Below are 17,217 nucleotides of genomic sequence, written 5' to 3'. Positions count from 1 at the left end.
CGCTCGGGTCCGAGGCCTCGGGTCGCGCCCGGGAACCGGGGAACCTCCGAGCGAAGCGCCCGGGCCAGGGGAGAGAGAGGCGCGCCTGCGCAGGACAGAGGCGCGCCTGCGCTTAGTCCCGCTTCTCCGGGAGCTCCGCCTCTCGCCCCACCCAGTGGACTCCTAGGGAAGCCGGATTGGACCGCGCGCCGGAAAGGGGCGGGACCGTCCCCCGCAGCGAAGCAGGACGTGGGCGGGCAGTTGGCGAGCGCAACGAATCGTTGCTCGAAGGGGGAGGGCTAGGGGCGTGGGCCAATGGGGCGAGGCGGGCCGGCCCCACCTCCGGGAAGAGCGGGCCAATCGGTGCGGAGCGGGCGGCCGGGAGCTGCGGGCCGAGCGGGATGGCTGGCGCGGCCCGCGAAGTGCTCACGTTGCAGCTCGGCCACTTCGCCGGCTTCGTGGGGGCGCACTGGTGGAACCAGCAGGTGAGCCCCCAGCCACCCCCACCCCCACCCGTGCGCCGGCGGCGGGATCGCCGGACTCGGGCCCCCGCGGCCCCGCCGGCCCCGGGCCTGCGCCCGCCCCGGCCCCCACAGCCACCCCCGTCCCCCGCAGGACGCCGCGCTGGGCCGCTTGGCCGGAGACAAGGAGCTTCCCGGAGAGCTGTGCCCCGATGTGTTGTACCGCGCGGGCCAGACCCTGCAGGGCCAGGAGACCTACACGCCCCGCCTCATCCTCATGGACCTGAAGGGTGAGCCGCGCCCCCGCGGGTGGGAGTAGGCCCGGGCTCCTGCCCCCGACCCTGGGCCAGGGTCCTGATGGTTCCCCCGGGGGTGATGCAGCCTTTTGTTCTGATTTAAGGTCGAACCGGTTCCAGGCTTCTAGCATATGCATTTCCTACAGCCGGAGTCCTTCCAACTTTTTCAGATGACAAAAGCATTTCAGGAGAGTTATTCAGTGATCTAGTGAGCCTTGGGAATTCGTTTAAGCTCCTAGTGCTGGCATACCTCCCGAAATAGGTTTCAGGAACGATTCCTTAATTTTGTGGCTTGTCAGGAAGAATGAAAATGTTACTTCAAAATATAAAAAAACAGGGATGAATTAAATATTAAAATAAGGGAAGATAGGCTCTGGAAAAGGAATCGTAACCTGGTTTTAAGAAATTGAAGAGTGAAAGAATATGATACAGGAAAAAAGAAAGAAAACTTGCTACAAGCTTGGAGGTAATAGTGAAATTCTTCATGAAGAGGGAACTGGACTTTCTGAAGAGGAAAATGCTTTTGGTCTTCCAAGGAATTGAAGATTAAAAAAAAACCCAGAGTGGATAGTAAGAATGAAAATTGATAGGAGTAATCTACTACTGGGGGAATTAGAGATAGGCGCTTTATGATCTGACAATAGAAAGTTTCCTTGGTTAAGTAATCAGAATGTAGCAGAGAATGTTTGAAGATTTATCAAACAATGTGATTATTACCCATTGTTGATGATTCATATAGGCCTATGATATTGCCAAGTGGAACTTAGAAATCCCTGATAAAAGTTTTTAAGTAAAAAGAAACTAGAGACCTGAAGAGTACACACAAGGTTTTTTGTTTTTTTTTTTTTTAGCCATGGCTACCAATAAAAGGCAAGATAGTTCAAAGAGAGAAGCAGATTTGGAATGTCAAGAGTCTGTTAAGAAAAGTGTCCAAGAATAGACACCTAAAATAAAAACATTTAAAATACAGAAATAATGGATTATTGACCAGGAATGAAATATACCTAATGAGAACTGGTAAAAATGTATTTGTTTAAATTCTAATTTAGTCAAATTTTTTTACTTAAAAAGAGGGAGGAAAAAAACTTTCTGGATATACAACATAGGAAGATAGCAGATTCTTCCTCAATCCAGAGCAGTGACTTGCCAAGTAATAAGTTAGTTGGTCAGCAGCTACAGAATATAAATATGGTCCTAGGGTAGAGACAGGACTAAAGAGGAGATCCAGCTGCCCCTTTGTGAACTGAGATGCAAAAAGGAGAAAGTGATATGCCCAATATCATGACATCCTCCAACTATTAATCTCTACTGCTATCACCCTATGTTATACAAAAACTAAACTAATACTATATAGTGCTTTAAAAAACTTTTTTTTCATGATAAATACCTTCCTCCCTGCAAAAAACGCCTCTAACACTGTAGCATCCCCTCTGTAGGTATAAATGAAGCATATAGAAGTTCACTAATATCTCTCAAGGAATGAATAGAAGTTGCTTCTGAGTAGCAGTTCCAGCTGCCTGACTCAGCCCACTCAGGTTTATTTCACTGGCTACAGATAAGAGACTTGACATGGGTCACTTCTTGTGGTTATATAATTTTAAAATGGCAAGGTTGAAGCTCCTCCCAATTCAGTATTTGTTCTACTAGACTGCCTATCCAAGAAAGATTCCTCAAGTAGTTTCATGTGGTAAAGAGATTTGGAGAGCTCACATGGTTAAAATCACCTGGGTGGCCTTTACCTTTGAGGTTTGTCATTCCCTCTCCACAGGCAGCCTGAGTTCCCTGAAACAAGAAGGTGGACTATACCAAGACAAACACCTGGATGCTGCTATTGCTTGGTAAGGGATGAAGAGGGTTTTAAAGGGCTATAGCCCTAAAAAAAGGAATTTTAGGACCATTGACCTTGGGGTTGATCCTTATTTCAGGCAAGGTAAACTCACAACCCACAAAGAGGAACTACAAGCCAAGAACCCCTTTCTACAAAACCTTCTGAGTGCAGAGGTGAGGCCCCCAACCCATGGCCCAGCAGCAGGTTGCTTCTTCCCATTTAAAGAACAGTGCTTAAATTATTGTGGCATAAGGAAACATCCAGTTATCCCAAAGTGATTTGAATTATTTTACCCTACTGTCCACCCTTTTGTTGGTATCCAAGGGGTTTTGAGAAAACACTCTACATTATTGGATGATTTTTTCTTTCATTACAAATGAAATTCTTTCAATAAGTTTGGCTGGTAAGACACTAAAACTTTCATTGATATGCCAATTCTTAAGATGAATGGGATTAAGTATGTATCTTGTTCTCTTAGGGAGTGATGAGTAGTGATGGTGTCTGGAGGGTCCAAGCATTTCCCAATGGTAAAGGTGAGGCCTTCGGCAGGGGGAAGAGGACCCCAAATTGGACCCCAAAGCAGGTTACAAAAGCCTAACTCCTCCACTTCTTCTCTTCAGGTCTTCCATCATTTACCAAAGCCTTTTCTCCCACACCTAAATCACTAATCCCTCCTGAAGGTAGCATCAAAGTCTGGTCTGACTTCATTCATGTGCAGCTACACCCCAGAAGTATCTGTATTATCCAGAAGTACAACCATGATGGGTATGAGGACCTTTGGGGCTGGTGAGAAGTTTGCCTAGATCCCTCCTATGGTTGGAATGACTTTTGCTGAGCCATGGGATTTGTGTTTGGTAGGGAGGCAGGTCGTCTTGAGGGTTTTGGCCAAGGTGAAAGCCTCTTAAGGGATCCTACCTACCTGGAAGAGCTTGAGGACAGATTACACTTCTACGTGGAAGAGTGTGACTACTTGCAGGTATCTAAGGGGCTAAGTGGGAACAAGGGAGGTTCTATTTCTTTCTCATCAGTCATGAGTCTTTCTTCCTGTTGAGGGTTTTCAAGTCCTGTGTGACCTCCATGATGGCTTCTCTGGCCTAGGAGCTAAAGCAACAGAATTGCTTCAGGACGAGTATGCTGGACGGGGAATCCTGACTTGGGGCCTGCTCCCTGGCCCCTATACCCTAGGGGTAAGTGATACAGGGAAAAAGGTAGCACTACTACCTGAAGGGCTGGAGGGGATCAGAGAGAGGGAAAATAAGGACATGAGAAAGGTTTTCTTAGTGCCATCCTTTCTTTTCTTCCACAAGGAGCCGCAGAAAAACTTCTATCGTCTTTTCAACACAGCTCTAGGCCTTGTGAACATCGCTGCTCACAGCTCACTTGTCTGTCCACTGTCCCTTGGGGGTGGCTTAGGGCTTCGGCCTGAGCCCCCAGTCACTTTCCCACATTTACGTTATGATGTAAGTTATTTACATTATCTCTGTGTGTTTGGGGAGCCAGCTTTATCTTTACTAGGTTTGTGCCTGAGAGAAAGAGGGGAATCCTAGGCCACAGGTCAAAGATACATACCAGATCTTATTCATCATCCTTCTCTCTGCCTGGCTCATTTCCCTAACCCCACCACCATTACCCAGGATACTTGACATTTGCCTTGATCAGACTAGAGTCAAGCCCTTCTCTAATTATTCCTTCTCTTTTTTTCAGGTCACACTGCCCTACCACAGCAGTGCCCTCCTGGCTACAGCCCTAGACACAATTACTGTGCCCTACCGACTGTGTTCCTCCCAAATTTCCATGGTGCATCTGGCTGACATGCTGAGCTTTTCTGGAAGAAAGGTGTGGAAACTCAGTGGAGAAATTTATAAGTCATTAGTAAATAAAACTATTGATCTTATAATCTAATTTTTCTTCTCCATTTTAAGGTAGTTACAGCTGGAGCCTCCATCCCCTTCCCAGTGGCTCCTGGCCATTCCCTTCCAGATACTTTGGCCCAGTTTGGAGGGATCATACCCTGGACTCCGCTTTCTGCATGTGGAGAGCCAAGTGGCACCCGTTGTTATGCACAGTCTGTGGTACTTCGGGGTGTGGACAAAACACGGCAGATCAGGTAAGGGACAGAAGACGTGTCTGTCCCTATCATTTCCACTCAGTCCCTCTCTGAGGGACTTTTTCCAGTCATGCCAGTGCTTTCAAGGTTACATTAGGTCATTGGGAATATCAGGGACCAACCCCACCTTTACCCATTTAACTTGCTCTGGATAACAGTAGTTTCTGTATTTTATTGGGCAGTCAGCTCTCCCCAGGTACGTCACCAAGTTCTCCACTTCATGCCTGTACTAGTGGAGAGGAGGTGCTGGCCCAGTATTTACAGCAGTTGCAACCTGGGGTCCTGAGGTATGTAAAGATGCCATGCTTTCTTTACCCTAATAATTTCTTGGCTTTAATATGCTCTTACTTCTCCCCTTGCCAGTTTTATCCCAAGTCACTCCATTCTCTAGGCCTCAGATTCTTGGCCATGGTGATCTCTAAGGTCTCCTGCAGCTGTGATGTTCTAAGACTCTGTAGACCATCATTTGTTTGCCTATCTGAAACATACTTCTTTTATTATACCCCACAGTCATGGAAAGGGCGAGTCATATAAGCTTGTGTAAAAAGACTTTTTGCACAAAAAAAAAAACCCAAACTATTTCTTCCCAGCTCCTCCCAGTTGCTGCAGAGTCCATGTAGGGTAGTACCTCCATACCCACGATTCTTCTCCTCACGACTCAACCAGCAAGGTTTGATCCTGGATAGCACCCATAATGGGACAGGTAAGAAAACTCCAAAGGATGCCCACCAACACAATGTAGTCCCTTTTAACTTAAGGCTCTGTCCTATTAGAATGAATTTTTCTATTCCATGGGTAGTGAGGGGGAAGCAGCCATCAACTAGGAAAGGGGCTCAGTCTGGGACTGGCCCATCACTCATCCATTCTAGGAAATCAGGTCTCTTTCTTCCTCTTAGAAAGGGCGCAGTTTGGTTATCTTCCTTCTCACTCCATTTTTCTGTTACAGCAGTGGAGACTATCCCTGTGCTCACTACACTGTGCTCTTCCTCACTGCTGCATCGGGCCCTGAGTCGGCTGGCTGGGGAATTGGCCAACCTTGACTTGAGACGCTGGGCTAGTTTTCTGGCAGCAGGTGTTGAACAAGATGACATGGAAGAAACCATCCAGGAGCTACACAACTTGGCCCAGTGTTACAAAAACGGAGACAGCCTCATAAACTGAATCCCTTTCATGGACTGAATGCACAGCCCAGAGAGAGAAAAAAATAAAATAAGTTTTCAATAAACATGACTGCTGGGTACAGCAGTTTCTGTCTTGGGGCTGGCTAGCTACACCAACAGGGCTTGTTTATTATGCTTTAGAAAGATGGTGACCGGATCACAAAACAATAAATATCTAACATGGAAAGTAGAGCGGAGAAATAGTCAACCCTCTCAGGTACAGTATTTACAAAATTAGGTCAGTGCAGCCTTCATAACAGGCCTTCCTTTCAAATAATAAGAAGGCTGAGCCCCAGGGCCTTTCCCCTTCTTGGCCTGATTTCTCTCCTTTTCTTGGACTCCCTGCTTCCTCTAGCCTTGTAAACTGAGCCCAAAGTGACCATAATGGGGAACCAGGAAGAGAGCATCTTCTTAGGGCAGCCCCATCTCTCCTTGTAAGGTGCCATGATGATTTGGTCCAGTGTCTTTCCAGAATTTCATTCATCTGGCTCTTCTTCGGACAAGAGGTCCCCCCGGTCAGAGAGTTGGTCTGTATTACTGGTACTAGTAGCATCATCCTCCTCTTCAGAGCTGGCCTCACAGGCTGTATGGAAGAGCTGCATCAGTTCCCTGAACCGGTGGGAGACCTGTGGGAGAACAAAGGGTGTGTCTCCAATGTTTCTGATGTTATGGCTTGACTGAACTAAGCCTTGTGACTAAAATCTCACTCCTGACAAAAGCAGCTCACAGTACAGTTCATAAAGCACATTCTCATTTCTCATACCTGCTGGGAAAATGTTATCTTTAAATTATAATTAAAGGACCTAATGCATTACATATATAGTCACACACCTGTTGAGCAAAGCTGGGCCTTGAATCCTTATCTTCTGCCTCATTACTAATATCTAATCTCTAGGCTTTTGTGATTGCCATAAGTCACTCCCCCAGAACTCTTCCTCTTCTGTTTTGTCATGTTCTCTGCTGTGCAGATGGAATCCAGTCTTCTTTTCTCCCAAGACTGACCTATCAGAGAACGAGCCCAGAACTGGCACACTCCCTACCCTTCCTTTGGGTCCAAGAACACCTTATACCTTTTTCATTCTGTTCTACTGTCTTAGGAATCGAAAGACCACTGAGAATGGACAGTGATAAATTTGTATACTACTTCTTGGCCTTCAACACTCCTCCCCTGCTCCCACCCCCCATTTGCCAAGACATTCTGAGTGCCCAAGCTCCTGATAAAATTAAAGACATGCTTACCCATATAGAAAAACATGAGCTTCCTCTTATAGGTCTATATATCCTAAAACCCTCCTTTCTTACCTCTCCAGGAGTCTTATTGCCCAATTGCTGTGAGATGGTGCTGAAAGTCTGAGGCTGTGCCCCTCGTTCCTGGCACATGGTAAGGATCACTCGGTCAGCCTCCCTGTAACACAGACAACCAAGATGGCCATAGGGAACCTTACATAGCTCCTGCCTTCCCAATATGTTATCCATGCCTACCTTGTCCAGAGGACCACCTTTTCCCCAGTGGAGCTGACCTTGCTGTTGTTGGCACATACTGTAGCTTCTGAAGCCTTTAGCTGCTGCTCTCCATCAGGGCCCCTGATATGTAGGCCACTGTCCTCCTTGGATGAACCTCCAATGGGGACTCTGTGAATAGTCCCTGAAGTGGTAGTTAAAGGTGGGGGAGATTCAAGGGTGGTGGGAATCCTGCCAGGGTGCAGCCAGTTATTTGAAGTGTCTGGTTTCCCTTGTGCAGAGCCCCAACCTTTGCCAACCTCTGTGGTATTAGAGGACACAGGGCTCACAGTGGAGGCAGGGTACCCAGCAGCAGCAACTAATTTCCCAGAACCTGGCATGGACCCTGCCTGCTGGGCTTCACTCGAGGTTTGCAATTTAAGGGGTGAGCTTTGGATTCCTTCAGCTTCAAATTGGCTTCTGATTGAGTTGGGTACAAGTCCAGCTTTAGGGGAACGTTGAGGGCTCTCTGGTGAACAAGGTGCTGGGACATCCAAGGGGGCTTTGTCTGGGGAGTTTCCTTCTCCAGGGGGTAGCAATGTTTCTCCCATTTCCAATCCTGCTCAGAAACACAGAGTAGGTATAAGGAAACAATATATGAGATCAAAGAGGACCTTAACCTCACATAAAGTGAAAAACATCAGCTGACAAGCTGATTATGGGGTGCTCTTCTTGGATTAATTTTAGACCATGAAATAACTACAAACAAAGTTGGATTAGTCTTTTTTTCCCTAAGTTTGCATAAAAAGACTAGACTGACAAAAGACACTGGAGGACTGGTTAGGAGGCTGTGTTGCAGCTTGAAATCAAGTTTAAGTGCTCTCTTAAGAGATCTGAAGTGACAAAAACAAATCTACAAGTATATTTTTGTGAGAGTAGCAGTTTGAAGTAAACTATTTTCCAGTGTGAGGAAGTAAGGGGATTAGGCTGGGATGAAATGATATAAAGGTTTATGTTCTCACCTGGAACAGGCATCTCCCCTTTTCTGGCTGCTCTAGGGGCTCTGCTATCTTGCTCATCCAGGGTCTCTTCCTCTCCTGTCTCTCTGCTTCGTTTGGCCTCTTTAGCATCAGTTGTAGGGCTGGCCTCAGGGGGAGGGCTTGCACCCAGTAATTCATGTGGATCCTTGTTTTTACAGGCCTTGCTTTCATACACCTGTAGGGATGACTTGGAATCTTGAATCTCTTTGGGACTCAATAAGGGAAGAAGGCCCAAGGACTAATAATTAATCTCCCTGCTTTATAGTCCAGGACCTCCTCAAAACAAATGTGTAATTTTATTAAAGATGTGATCCTACGACCCAAATGTTTGCAATCCATTATAAAATTTTACCATGTTCTTTCATTAACCCTTGCCCCCATCCATCCTACAAAAATGCACCTCTACTTCACTTTTAGAAAACCTTAAAGCAACCATTAGGAGTTAATTTGCCCAATTATATACCACTAAATTTAATAGTTTAAATGAAATAGAATACTTAGAAAAATATAAACTGCCTACATTAACAGAAAAGGAAACAATATCTAAACACACCTATTTTGCAAAAAGAAACTGAACAGGCCTTAAATGAGCTTCCAAAGAAAAAAGTAGGACCACATAGATTTATAAGTGAATTCTACCAAACATTTAAAAATCAACCAATTCCAACATTAAATAAATTATTTGGAATAAATGGCAAAGAAAGAGGTTCACTAATGAATATGGATGCAAAAACACTAAATAAAAGATTATTAGCTAAGAGACTAGTGGAATTTATACCAGGAATTTAGGGGTGGTTAAACATAATAACTATTAACATAATTGATTATCAAGAATAAAAGTAACAAAAATCACAATTATGTCAGTAGATGCAGAAACAGCTTTTGACAAAAGACATTTTTATTAAAAACTGAAAGCATAGGCATAAGGACAGTTAGGTATGTAGTGGATAGAACACTAGCTCTGGAACCATGAGTTCAGATCTGACCTCAGACAGTAGGCTGTGTGAGCCTGGGCCTTTTTTTTATAAATGGATTTTTTCTAAAAATGATAAGCATCTAACTCAAAACCATCAATAAACATTTGTTGTACCAGAGATAAGCTAGATGTTTTCCAATAAGATCAGAAGTGAAACGATTCTCACTGTCATCATTATTATTAAATATTTTAATAGAAATACTAGCAATAGCAATAAGAAAACTAAAGTGAAATAATAAAAACGGGCAATGAAGGTAATATGAAACTATCTTTTCGCAGATGATATGATACAGCTGGAAAATTGAAGAGATTCAAATAAAAAGGTAGTTCAATAACTTTAGCAAAGTAGCAGGTTATGAAATAAACTCACATAAACGTAAATCAACAGCATTTATATATATATATATATATATGTATATATATATCATCTCACCAACACAACACTGCAAGAGAAAGTAAGAGATAATCCACTTAAATAACTGCATATAACATAAAATTTTGAGAGCATCTGCCAAGACAAACTGAGGAACCACATGAATATACAAAGTCAGATTTAAACAAAAGGGAAAACATTGTCATAGGTAGGCAGAGTCAATATAAAAATGGAAATTCTACCTAAAATAATCTATTCAATGCCATTCAAATTAAATTATCAAAAAAATCCTTACTGAACTATTATAATAAAGTTCATTTAGACAACCAAAGGGCAAGAATATCAAAGAAATTAATGAAAATAAATATAAAGAAAGGAGATTTAGCAGTACCAGATCTTAAAGTATATTATAAGACAGTAATTATCACACTTATCTGATACTGACTAAAAATAGAGTGGAGGAGCAGAGTGGAACAAAGGAGACACACAATATACAGTAGTAGTAAATGTTTATAATGACCTGGTGTTTGACAAATGTCAAGAAATTGAGTATAGACCGATATCTTATACCATTCATATACAAACACACACACACACACACACACACACACACACACACATATAGATAGACAAGGTCAATATGGATATGTTGGGGCAGCTAGGTAGTGCAAAGGATAGAGCACCAGATCTGGAATCAGGAGGACCTGAATTTATATCTGACCTTGGACACTTAATAATTATCTAGCTATGTGATCTTGGGCAAGTCACTTAACCCCATTGTCTTGTATAACTCCCCCTGCCAAAATGGATATATGACCTAGATATAAAGGAAGATACCATAAAAAAATTAGACTTAAAGATTGTATAAGAATTTATGAATAAATAAGAGATAGAAAGCATTGGGAGATATAAAATAGCTAATTTTGATTACATGCATTAAATGTAGAAATTTTTATACAAATAAAACCAATGTAGCCAAGATTAGAAGGAAAAAATTATAAAGAGAACAAATTGAGGGAAAATTAATAGTTTCTTGGATACAAGTCTCATATCTCAAGTATATAGAGAATTCTGTCAAATTTATAAGAATGAGTTGTTCCTCAATGGATAAATGATCAAAGGATATGAAGAGGCAGTTTTTAACGAAGAAATCAATGATATATAGATGAAAAAATGCTCTAAATCATTACTGATTAGAAAAATGCAAATTAAAACAATTTGAGATGTCATTTCATATCAGATGAACTAAAATGATAGAATGAGAAAATAACATGTTGGTGGGAATGTAGGAAAATCGGGGCAATAATAAACTACTGATGCAATTATGAACTCATCCAACCATGTTGGAAAGCAATCTGGAAACCAGATTTCACACTTATCTGATACTGACTAAAAATAGAGTGGAGGAGCAGAGTGGAACAAAGGAGACATACAATATACAGTAGTAGTAAATGTTTATAATGACCTTGTGTCTGACAAATGTCAAGAAATTGAGTATAGACTGATATCTTATACCATTCATATATATATATATATATATATATATATATATATATATATATATATATATATACATACACACACACACACACACACATATATAGATAGACAAGATTTCATTTAAAAAACTATCAGTGGGATACAACCCACCCTTTTCCGAATTTTTTCATAAAAGAAAAAGTTATGATAAGAACAAGTAGTTTTTTTTTGTTTGGGATTTTTTGTTTGGGGTTTTGTAAAGCAATTGGGGGCGGGGGGTAAGTGACTTGCCCAACTGCACCACCTAACTACCCCTGATCAAACAGTTCTTTTAAAGAATTGGGGAGACGTGTTTGTAAGAAATAGGATAAGAGGCATTAGATAGGGGAAAATTGCAAATTAGACAAGATAATTTGGGAGATGTCAGAAATATGAATGTGTCAGAAATAATATCCTGTAAGCAGAATTCTACCCAACTGTGAAGACTTCACCTATCTTCTGAGCTCTATTTCTACATCACCAACTCTCTATGGAATAATTTAAACTCATCAAAACTAAGCCTGTCCAAAACACAACTCACTAAATTTACTACAAAAACTTTCCTTCTTCCTAACTTGTATATTAATGATTCTTTTTTTGGTTTTTGTGGGACAATGAGATTAAGTGACTTGCCCATGGTCATACAATGAGTATCAAGTGTCTGAAGTCAAATCTGAACTCAGGTTCTCCTGAGTCCAGGGTTGGTGTTTAATTACTCCACTTATTAATGTTAAGGACACCCACCACCCTTTCTTCCATTTATTCAGTTTCATGACTTCAAAGTCATCCTTAACCCTTCCTACTCTCAACGTTTATCTAATATGCTGCCATGTCTTGTTATTTCTATCTTTTACAAGATCTCCTAAAACTGTTTCTTTTTCTAATTCACCTGGACTTTTACAAGTGGCCTCTTAGTTGGTCTCTTTGCTTCCAACTTTTACCATCTACATTCCAGGCTCTACTCACCAACAAATTGATATTCCTAAAACACAGTGTGACCACTATATTTCTCTTCCCAAGAAGTTATAGTGGTTCCCTCTTTTCTTTATGATACAGGCAAATTCTCTTGGCATTTAAAACACTTCTGACATGCTACTTTTGTGTTCATATGTGTTCACATCTTCCCCTACGCTGTTCCCCATGCCTCGAAGAATGTACTCTCTCTTCATCTCCAACTTTAGAGAATCCTTGGCTTCCTTCAAGTTTTAGCTCAAGTGTTACCTTTTTTTTTTTTTAATTTTTTTTCCCCTTTGCAAAGCAATGGCGTTAAGTGGCTTTCCAACGGCCACTCAGGTAATTATTAAGTGTCTGAGGCCAGATTTGAAGTCAGGTACTCCTGACTCCAGGGCTGGTGCTCTATCCATTGCACCACCTAGCCAGCCCAAGTGTTACCTTTTACATTTAGGCCCCTGACAAGCTACCAAGATACTTAATGAATGCTTGCTGAATTAAAAATAAGATTCTATTTATAAAGTTTGACTTGCTGTCTTTTGATGAATTAGGCAATTGTATAAAAGAATGAATGAAAAAAATATTTACTAAGCCCTTACTATATACAAAGCACTGTGCTGAGTGATAGTGTTTCAAGGAGGAATGCAAGATAGTCCCTCCTCTTGAAGGAAGAGAAAATATTTAGGTTTCAATGAATGTCAGATGGAAAGACCTTGGGAAATTAAGGAAATTAGATTTATACAAGTAACTAACCAGTTCCAAATCCTGAGTAGTTTAAGAGGGGTAAAAAGTCAGGAATTTATTTCAAGTATTATAAGCCAACAGCTACTGCCTATTAGTAGTGCTGAAAGGGACTTTGGAGCTAGCTGTCTAGTCTTACCTCATTTTACAGATGAGGAAATATCTGAAAGGCCCAGGCTACAAATGCATCTGTCACCAACCATCCCACTGCCTATTTCACCCCCCAATCCAATTTACCTTGCTGCTGCAATGGCTGCAACCTCTCCTTCGGGTCTTCTTTAGCTTGGGGTCAGGATTGCCCTCATGGCAGGAACAGACACAATCCTTGGGGCCATCTGGCCATTCTGTTTCCTAGAAGACATATAGACTTAACTGGCAGCTGGTGTACCAGGCTGATCTAGGCAGAAAGATCCAGGTTTTGGGAAACACCCCATAACTCATAGGACTTGGCTCCACATCACATCAAAAATGATTTCAAATGAAATCTCTGAGTAAGGGGAAAAAAGCTTGAGCATATTCTATATTTATTTAAGGCATTTATTAGATGGATATAAGTTATCAACTAACTGATTTATACACCAAAAAACTCCATTGTATGGGTTCACTGAAAGGCTAAGTGACCTATCAATTCATTTGCAGTTGTGTTTTTTTCTTCTCAAGATAAGACTGTGTACATAATAAATGGTTAATCAACAATGCTGATTGACATATTCCCTTTGGTATCACTAAACCAGACATAGTAAAAGTTCTCAGGGAATTAAAGGCAGTTATTGGCTGTTTCTTAGTTCCTCATTCCAACTAGTAGAATAAAGCTAGAACCCAAGGAAAAGGAAAAATAGGGGATAATGTATATGAATGGCAGATGACTTGGATTCAAAGGTTCATTAATTTAGAGCTAGAATGGATCCTGAAGCTCTATCAACTCAGTCCTCTCAGGTTTAATGCAAGATTTTCTGCACTACCCTCACCCCATATGATATCTCTGTTCCTTCTAAAGTAACATAATTCCCCCAAGTCTCAGCAGTCAGTTAATATGAAAGAAACATGTAACACTGGAAGAAATGGGGAGGAGGAGGAGGAAAGAAACCATTAGCCATGACCCACCTTGTCATGGTTCTGGCTTCCAATCTCTTTTCTCCTTTTGGCTTTTGATGCTGTGGTCATCTTGGGGTGCTCCTCTTCCTCTTCTACATCTGGAAGAGCCACTTCTTCAAAACCATCAAACTAAGGAAGAGACAGAATGAATTTGTCAGATTCTGCTGCTTCCATGGACTTTGCTACTACCCTCCTCATCCTCAAATCTCTCAGGAGTCTCAGGATCTGCACCTCATATTCTTTCTCCTCAGTCCAATTGATCTCCTCGAAGTCACCCAGTCGACTAGCCACTGGTCGAAGATGATCAAAGAAGACAGAAAATTCATCCTGAAGATGGTCATGGCCCTTAAGTAGCTGCCACATCTGAGTTTTAAGCTGGAAAATTAAGAGAGGATAAGACTTCTGAAAAGCATATTTTCTCAAATTTCTCTATTGGCCTCAGGATATCAGAATCTCAAGAACTGAATAGGATGTTAAAGTCCTATTCAAATAATCCAATCTTTTATTCCATGTGGCAATCCTCTGAAAACACACCCCTTGAAGTTGGTAATTCAAACTGCTTTTGTTGTTGAAAATTTCTTGATTTCTATCATTCCTTCTCTGCTTTTAAGAGGAGGAAAGATTCAAAATTCTTCCCACTCTATTCCTCCCAAACTTGTCTACAGTCAGAAAGAAAACTGCTAGCCAAGGACACTTCTCCAGAAGGACAAAGATGGTCCTTTCTAGACCTGGGAAGGTTGGGTGGTCTGACTATACAGTATTGTTTCCTCCATCCTTCAATTTTTCCCCAGAAGCATAAAAAGCTCTAGGTTCCATTATCATCTTCAGAAAGTTCATGGTGCAGATGAAAGGAGGTAGAATTAGAATGCATTACCTCACCGATCTCCTGTGGGAGACAGTCTGCACAGCCCTGAAGAACCTTGATGATTTTCTGATGGTGGGAAGGGTTTTCTGCAAAGCAAATCTCCAACTGCCGAAGGAACTTTCTGCTCTTCTCAAAGGCCTGTTGCTCTTCAAACTGCCAGGAAAAGAAACCAGGAGAAAGTCACTCCCAGGGCTCCTGACAATTCCTACCCTGACCCCCTTTACAATATAAGCTGAGGAAAATTGGTGACACAGGTCCACATGCAATTGTAAAAACATGTAAATCACGCTATGAGGTTTGGCCCCAAACTCTCTCCCATGGAAATGAACTATCAGTTATTCCATTATGGATAATAGAGGTCATAGAAATAGATGAATTCATTCTGTACTCAATGGGTGTACTAATATGGGAAACTTTTCTATCCTAGGTGAAGAAGAGACCCCCCCCAAATAAAGAGGCTGAAAGCAGAAGGCCTATAAGCACTTAATAAATGCTTATTGAAGCAATTGTTAGAATTTATGTTTATGTTCCTCCTTTACAGAAAGGATAGTAGAAAGGATACTTTTTCACTCTTGTTTTTAAACCTCCAATTCTTCCCATTCCATTCCCATGACTCCATGTTCTTCATAACAGAAGAAATGGAAGATCACTCTATTCTCTCTACCCACTTACTAGCCCACAGGCCAAAGCCTGTTCTGGCAAGAGGAATGCAGCAAAATCTTTCAGTAGCTGAGGCCAGTCACGGAGTAGGGACTGCAGGCTATTGTACAAATCGACAGCTGTCCGTCTCTGTGTGCTTGACTCAAACTCATAAATGACACGAAGGAAATCCTCGTACTTTCCAGGGACATGGTGAAGGGCCTCACGTACCTGAGGAAGAGTATTCAGTTATGAGAACCCCAAATCATAGGTTTCCAAGAACTGGAAGAGACAAGAGACTAACTACTGGGAAAGATCTGGAGGGAAACTTAGGAAAATACTACATATATGGACACGTGTGACACTAATGGTATCAAGGACAAACTTGTATTTCTGGAAAATGAAGGAAAGTGAAAACCCATAAAGGACTTTAAAACTGTCAATAAAGAAACACAGGAGTATAATAAGGAAAACATTTACTTTCCCTGACAAAGAAAAAACTTTCTACCAAATATGGGGCTAAGGTCTTTCCTGAAATCAATATAGATAAGAAAATTGCTCAGACTTTCATTCTCAGTAGTTTAATTTTAATGATCTAAAGTCAAATTTGAATTAGAGGGAATCTGAAATCAAGCATCCCCCCTCTTGTCTCTACCATGAACAACATTATATGTCTATAGTCTTCAGGGAGGCATATCATAATAACTTTATTAAACTGCAAGTTCCCTGAAAGCAGAAGCATGACTTCTTTCTCCAAACCTCTCCTTGTCATCTAGACCCAGGACTCTGCCTAGAGGAAAGGAGTGATGTTGACTGGCTAACAGAGTGGTTGGCCTTTGCTCACTCTGGTCAGGTAGGCTTGGGCAAACGCCAGGTCCTTTTGCTCCCTCAGGGGGTCTCGCTCCAGGATGTCCTCATCGTAGAGCAAGAGTAGCTTGGAGGTGTCCTTGCTGGCCCGGCTCCTGCCCCTCTTGCTCCGAGTGCGGTGACTGCTCCGGGTTTTTCCAACAGTTTTATTGTTTTCTCCTAAAAGAATGGATCACATTTTTTTTTCCTCTGGTTAATCCATATGATTCCAATTACCATTACAAACTTGGAGTAATCCACACCAGATGACCATGTCATTATTCAGTCCTGTCCACTTTTTGTGGCCCCATTTGGGGTTTTCTTGGCAAAGTTACTGGAGGGACTTGCCATGTTCTTCTCCAAATGAGTAATCTAAGGCAGAGAGGGTGAAGTGACCTGCCCCGGATTAAAGAGCTAGTCAGTGTCTCAGATTTGAACCCAGAAAGAGGAATCTTCCTCTATCCACTGCCCCAGCTAGCTGTCAAGAGTAATTCACACCAGATGATCACGGTGACCAGGGAAATAAAGGCAATGAGAAAAAGTGATAATCTCAAAGCCTCTTTTCTCTAACCAAGTCAACTATCATAGGTTGGGAGAGAAGAATATCTCCATCTTTATCTCTGCAGAGGTACTGACTGGCAAGGGCCCATTACCTAAAAAATTTCTGGCTGCAGAGTTTTAAGAGAAAATGAATAAGGGTCTTTGCTGTGGGTCTGTAGGGAGTACTCTTGGTCTAGGCAGGGTCAGTAAAAACAGTTAATAGTGATGAAGGGTAGCTAGGTGGTGCAGTGGATAGAGCCACCAGCCCTGTAGTCAGGAGTACCTGAGTTCAAATCTGGCCTCAGACACTTACTAATTACCTAGCTGTGTGGCCTTGGGCAAGCCACTTAACCCCATTGCCT

General features: G+C 42.1%; 2 protein-coding genes across 10 annotated transcripts in view; one reads left to right on the top strand and one right to left on the bottom strand.

The window, feature by feature from the left end:
• Positions 1 to 242: 242 nt before the first annotated feature.
• Positions 243 to 5,901, top strand: MSTO1 (misato mitochondrial distribution and morphology regulator 1). Of its 3 annotated transcripts, none has more exons than XM_074223277.1 (14): positions 253 to 464; positions 595 to 730; positions 2,505 to 2,574; positions 2,662 to 2,737; positions 3,043 to 3,097; positions 3,185 to 3,329; positions 3,423 to 3,540; positions 3,617 to 3,751; positions 3,872 to 4,024; positions 4,269 to 4,400; positions 4,487 to 4,671; positions 4,854 to 4,958; positions 5,262 to 5,374; positions 5,621 to 5,901. In XM_074223277.1, the coding sequence occupies exons 1-14, from the start codon at positions 381 to 383 to the stop codon at positions 5,830 to 5,832; spliced, it is 1,719 nt and encodes a 572-aa protein (XP_074079378.1). In that variant the 5' UTR covers positions 253 to 380; the 3' UTR covers positions 5,833 to 5,901. The 3 variants fall into 3 exon arrangements, with proteins under 3 accessions (XP_074079376.1, XP_074079378.1, XP_074079377.1); XM_074223276.1 differs by having other exon boundaries at positions 256 to 464; positions 5,618 to 5,901; XM_074223275.1 differs by having other exon boundaries at positions 243 to 464; positions 5,262 to 5,901.
• Positions 1,734 to 17,217, bottom strand: part of GON4L (gon-4 like) — a 108,102-nt gene continuing 92,618 nt past the window's right edge. For 4 of the 7 annotated variants that reach the window (XM_074223270.1, XM_074223269.1, XM_074223268.1 and 1 more), the window contains exons 23-32: positions 16,314 to 16,495; positions 15,503 to 15,700; positions 14,840 to 14,983; positions 14,197 to 14,340; positions 13,975 to 14,094; positions 13,108 to 13,221; positions 8,294 to 8,486; positions 7,314 to 7,890; positions 7,134 to 7,236; positions 1,737 to 6,457 (exon numbers count right to left, since the gene is read on the bottom strand). In XM_074223270.1, coding sequence (XP_074079371.1) covers positions 6,308 to 6,457; positions 7,134 to 7,236; positions 7,314 to 7,890; positions 8,294 to 8,486; positions 13,108 to 13,221; positions 13,975 to 14,094; positions 14,197 to 14,340; positions 14,840 to 14,983; positions 15,503 to 15,700; positions 16,314 to 16,495 — 1,925 coding nt within the window. In that variant the 3' untranslated portion in view covers positions 1,737 to 6,307. The other 3 variants (XM_074223272.1, XM_074223274.1, XM_074223271.1) reach the window with 3 other exon arrangements.

This window comes from Macrotis lagotis, chromosome 2 (assembly GCF_037893015.1).
Source record: "Macrotis lagotis isolate mMagLag1 chromosome 2, bilby.v1.9.chrom.fasta, whole genome shotgun sequence".
NCBI lineage: Eukaryota > Metazoa > Chordata > Mammalia > Peramelemorphia > Peramelidae > Macrotis > Macrotis lagotis.
The sequence above is the reverse complement of the archived record's forward strand: the minus strand, read 5'-3'. Positions and strand labels throughout refer to the sequence as shown.

Excerpts from the sequence above, each read along its gene's own strand:
- MSTO1 (XM_074223275.1), top strand. The coding sequence starts at position 381 with ATGGCTGGCGCGGCCCGCGAAGTGCTCACGTTGCAGCTCGGCCACTTC. Across the intron at positions 731-2,504 it reads CATCCTCATGGACCTGAAGG|GCAGCCTGAGTTCCCTGAAA; the intron begins GTGAGCCGCGCC and ends CCCTCTCCACAG. Across the intron at positions 3,330-3,422 it reads CAGAAGTACAACCATGATGG|GGAGGCAGGTCGTCTTGAGG; the intron begins GTATGAGGACCT and ends TGTGTTTGGTAG.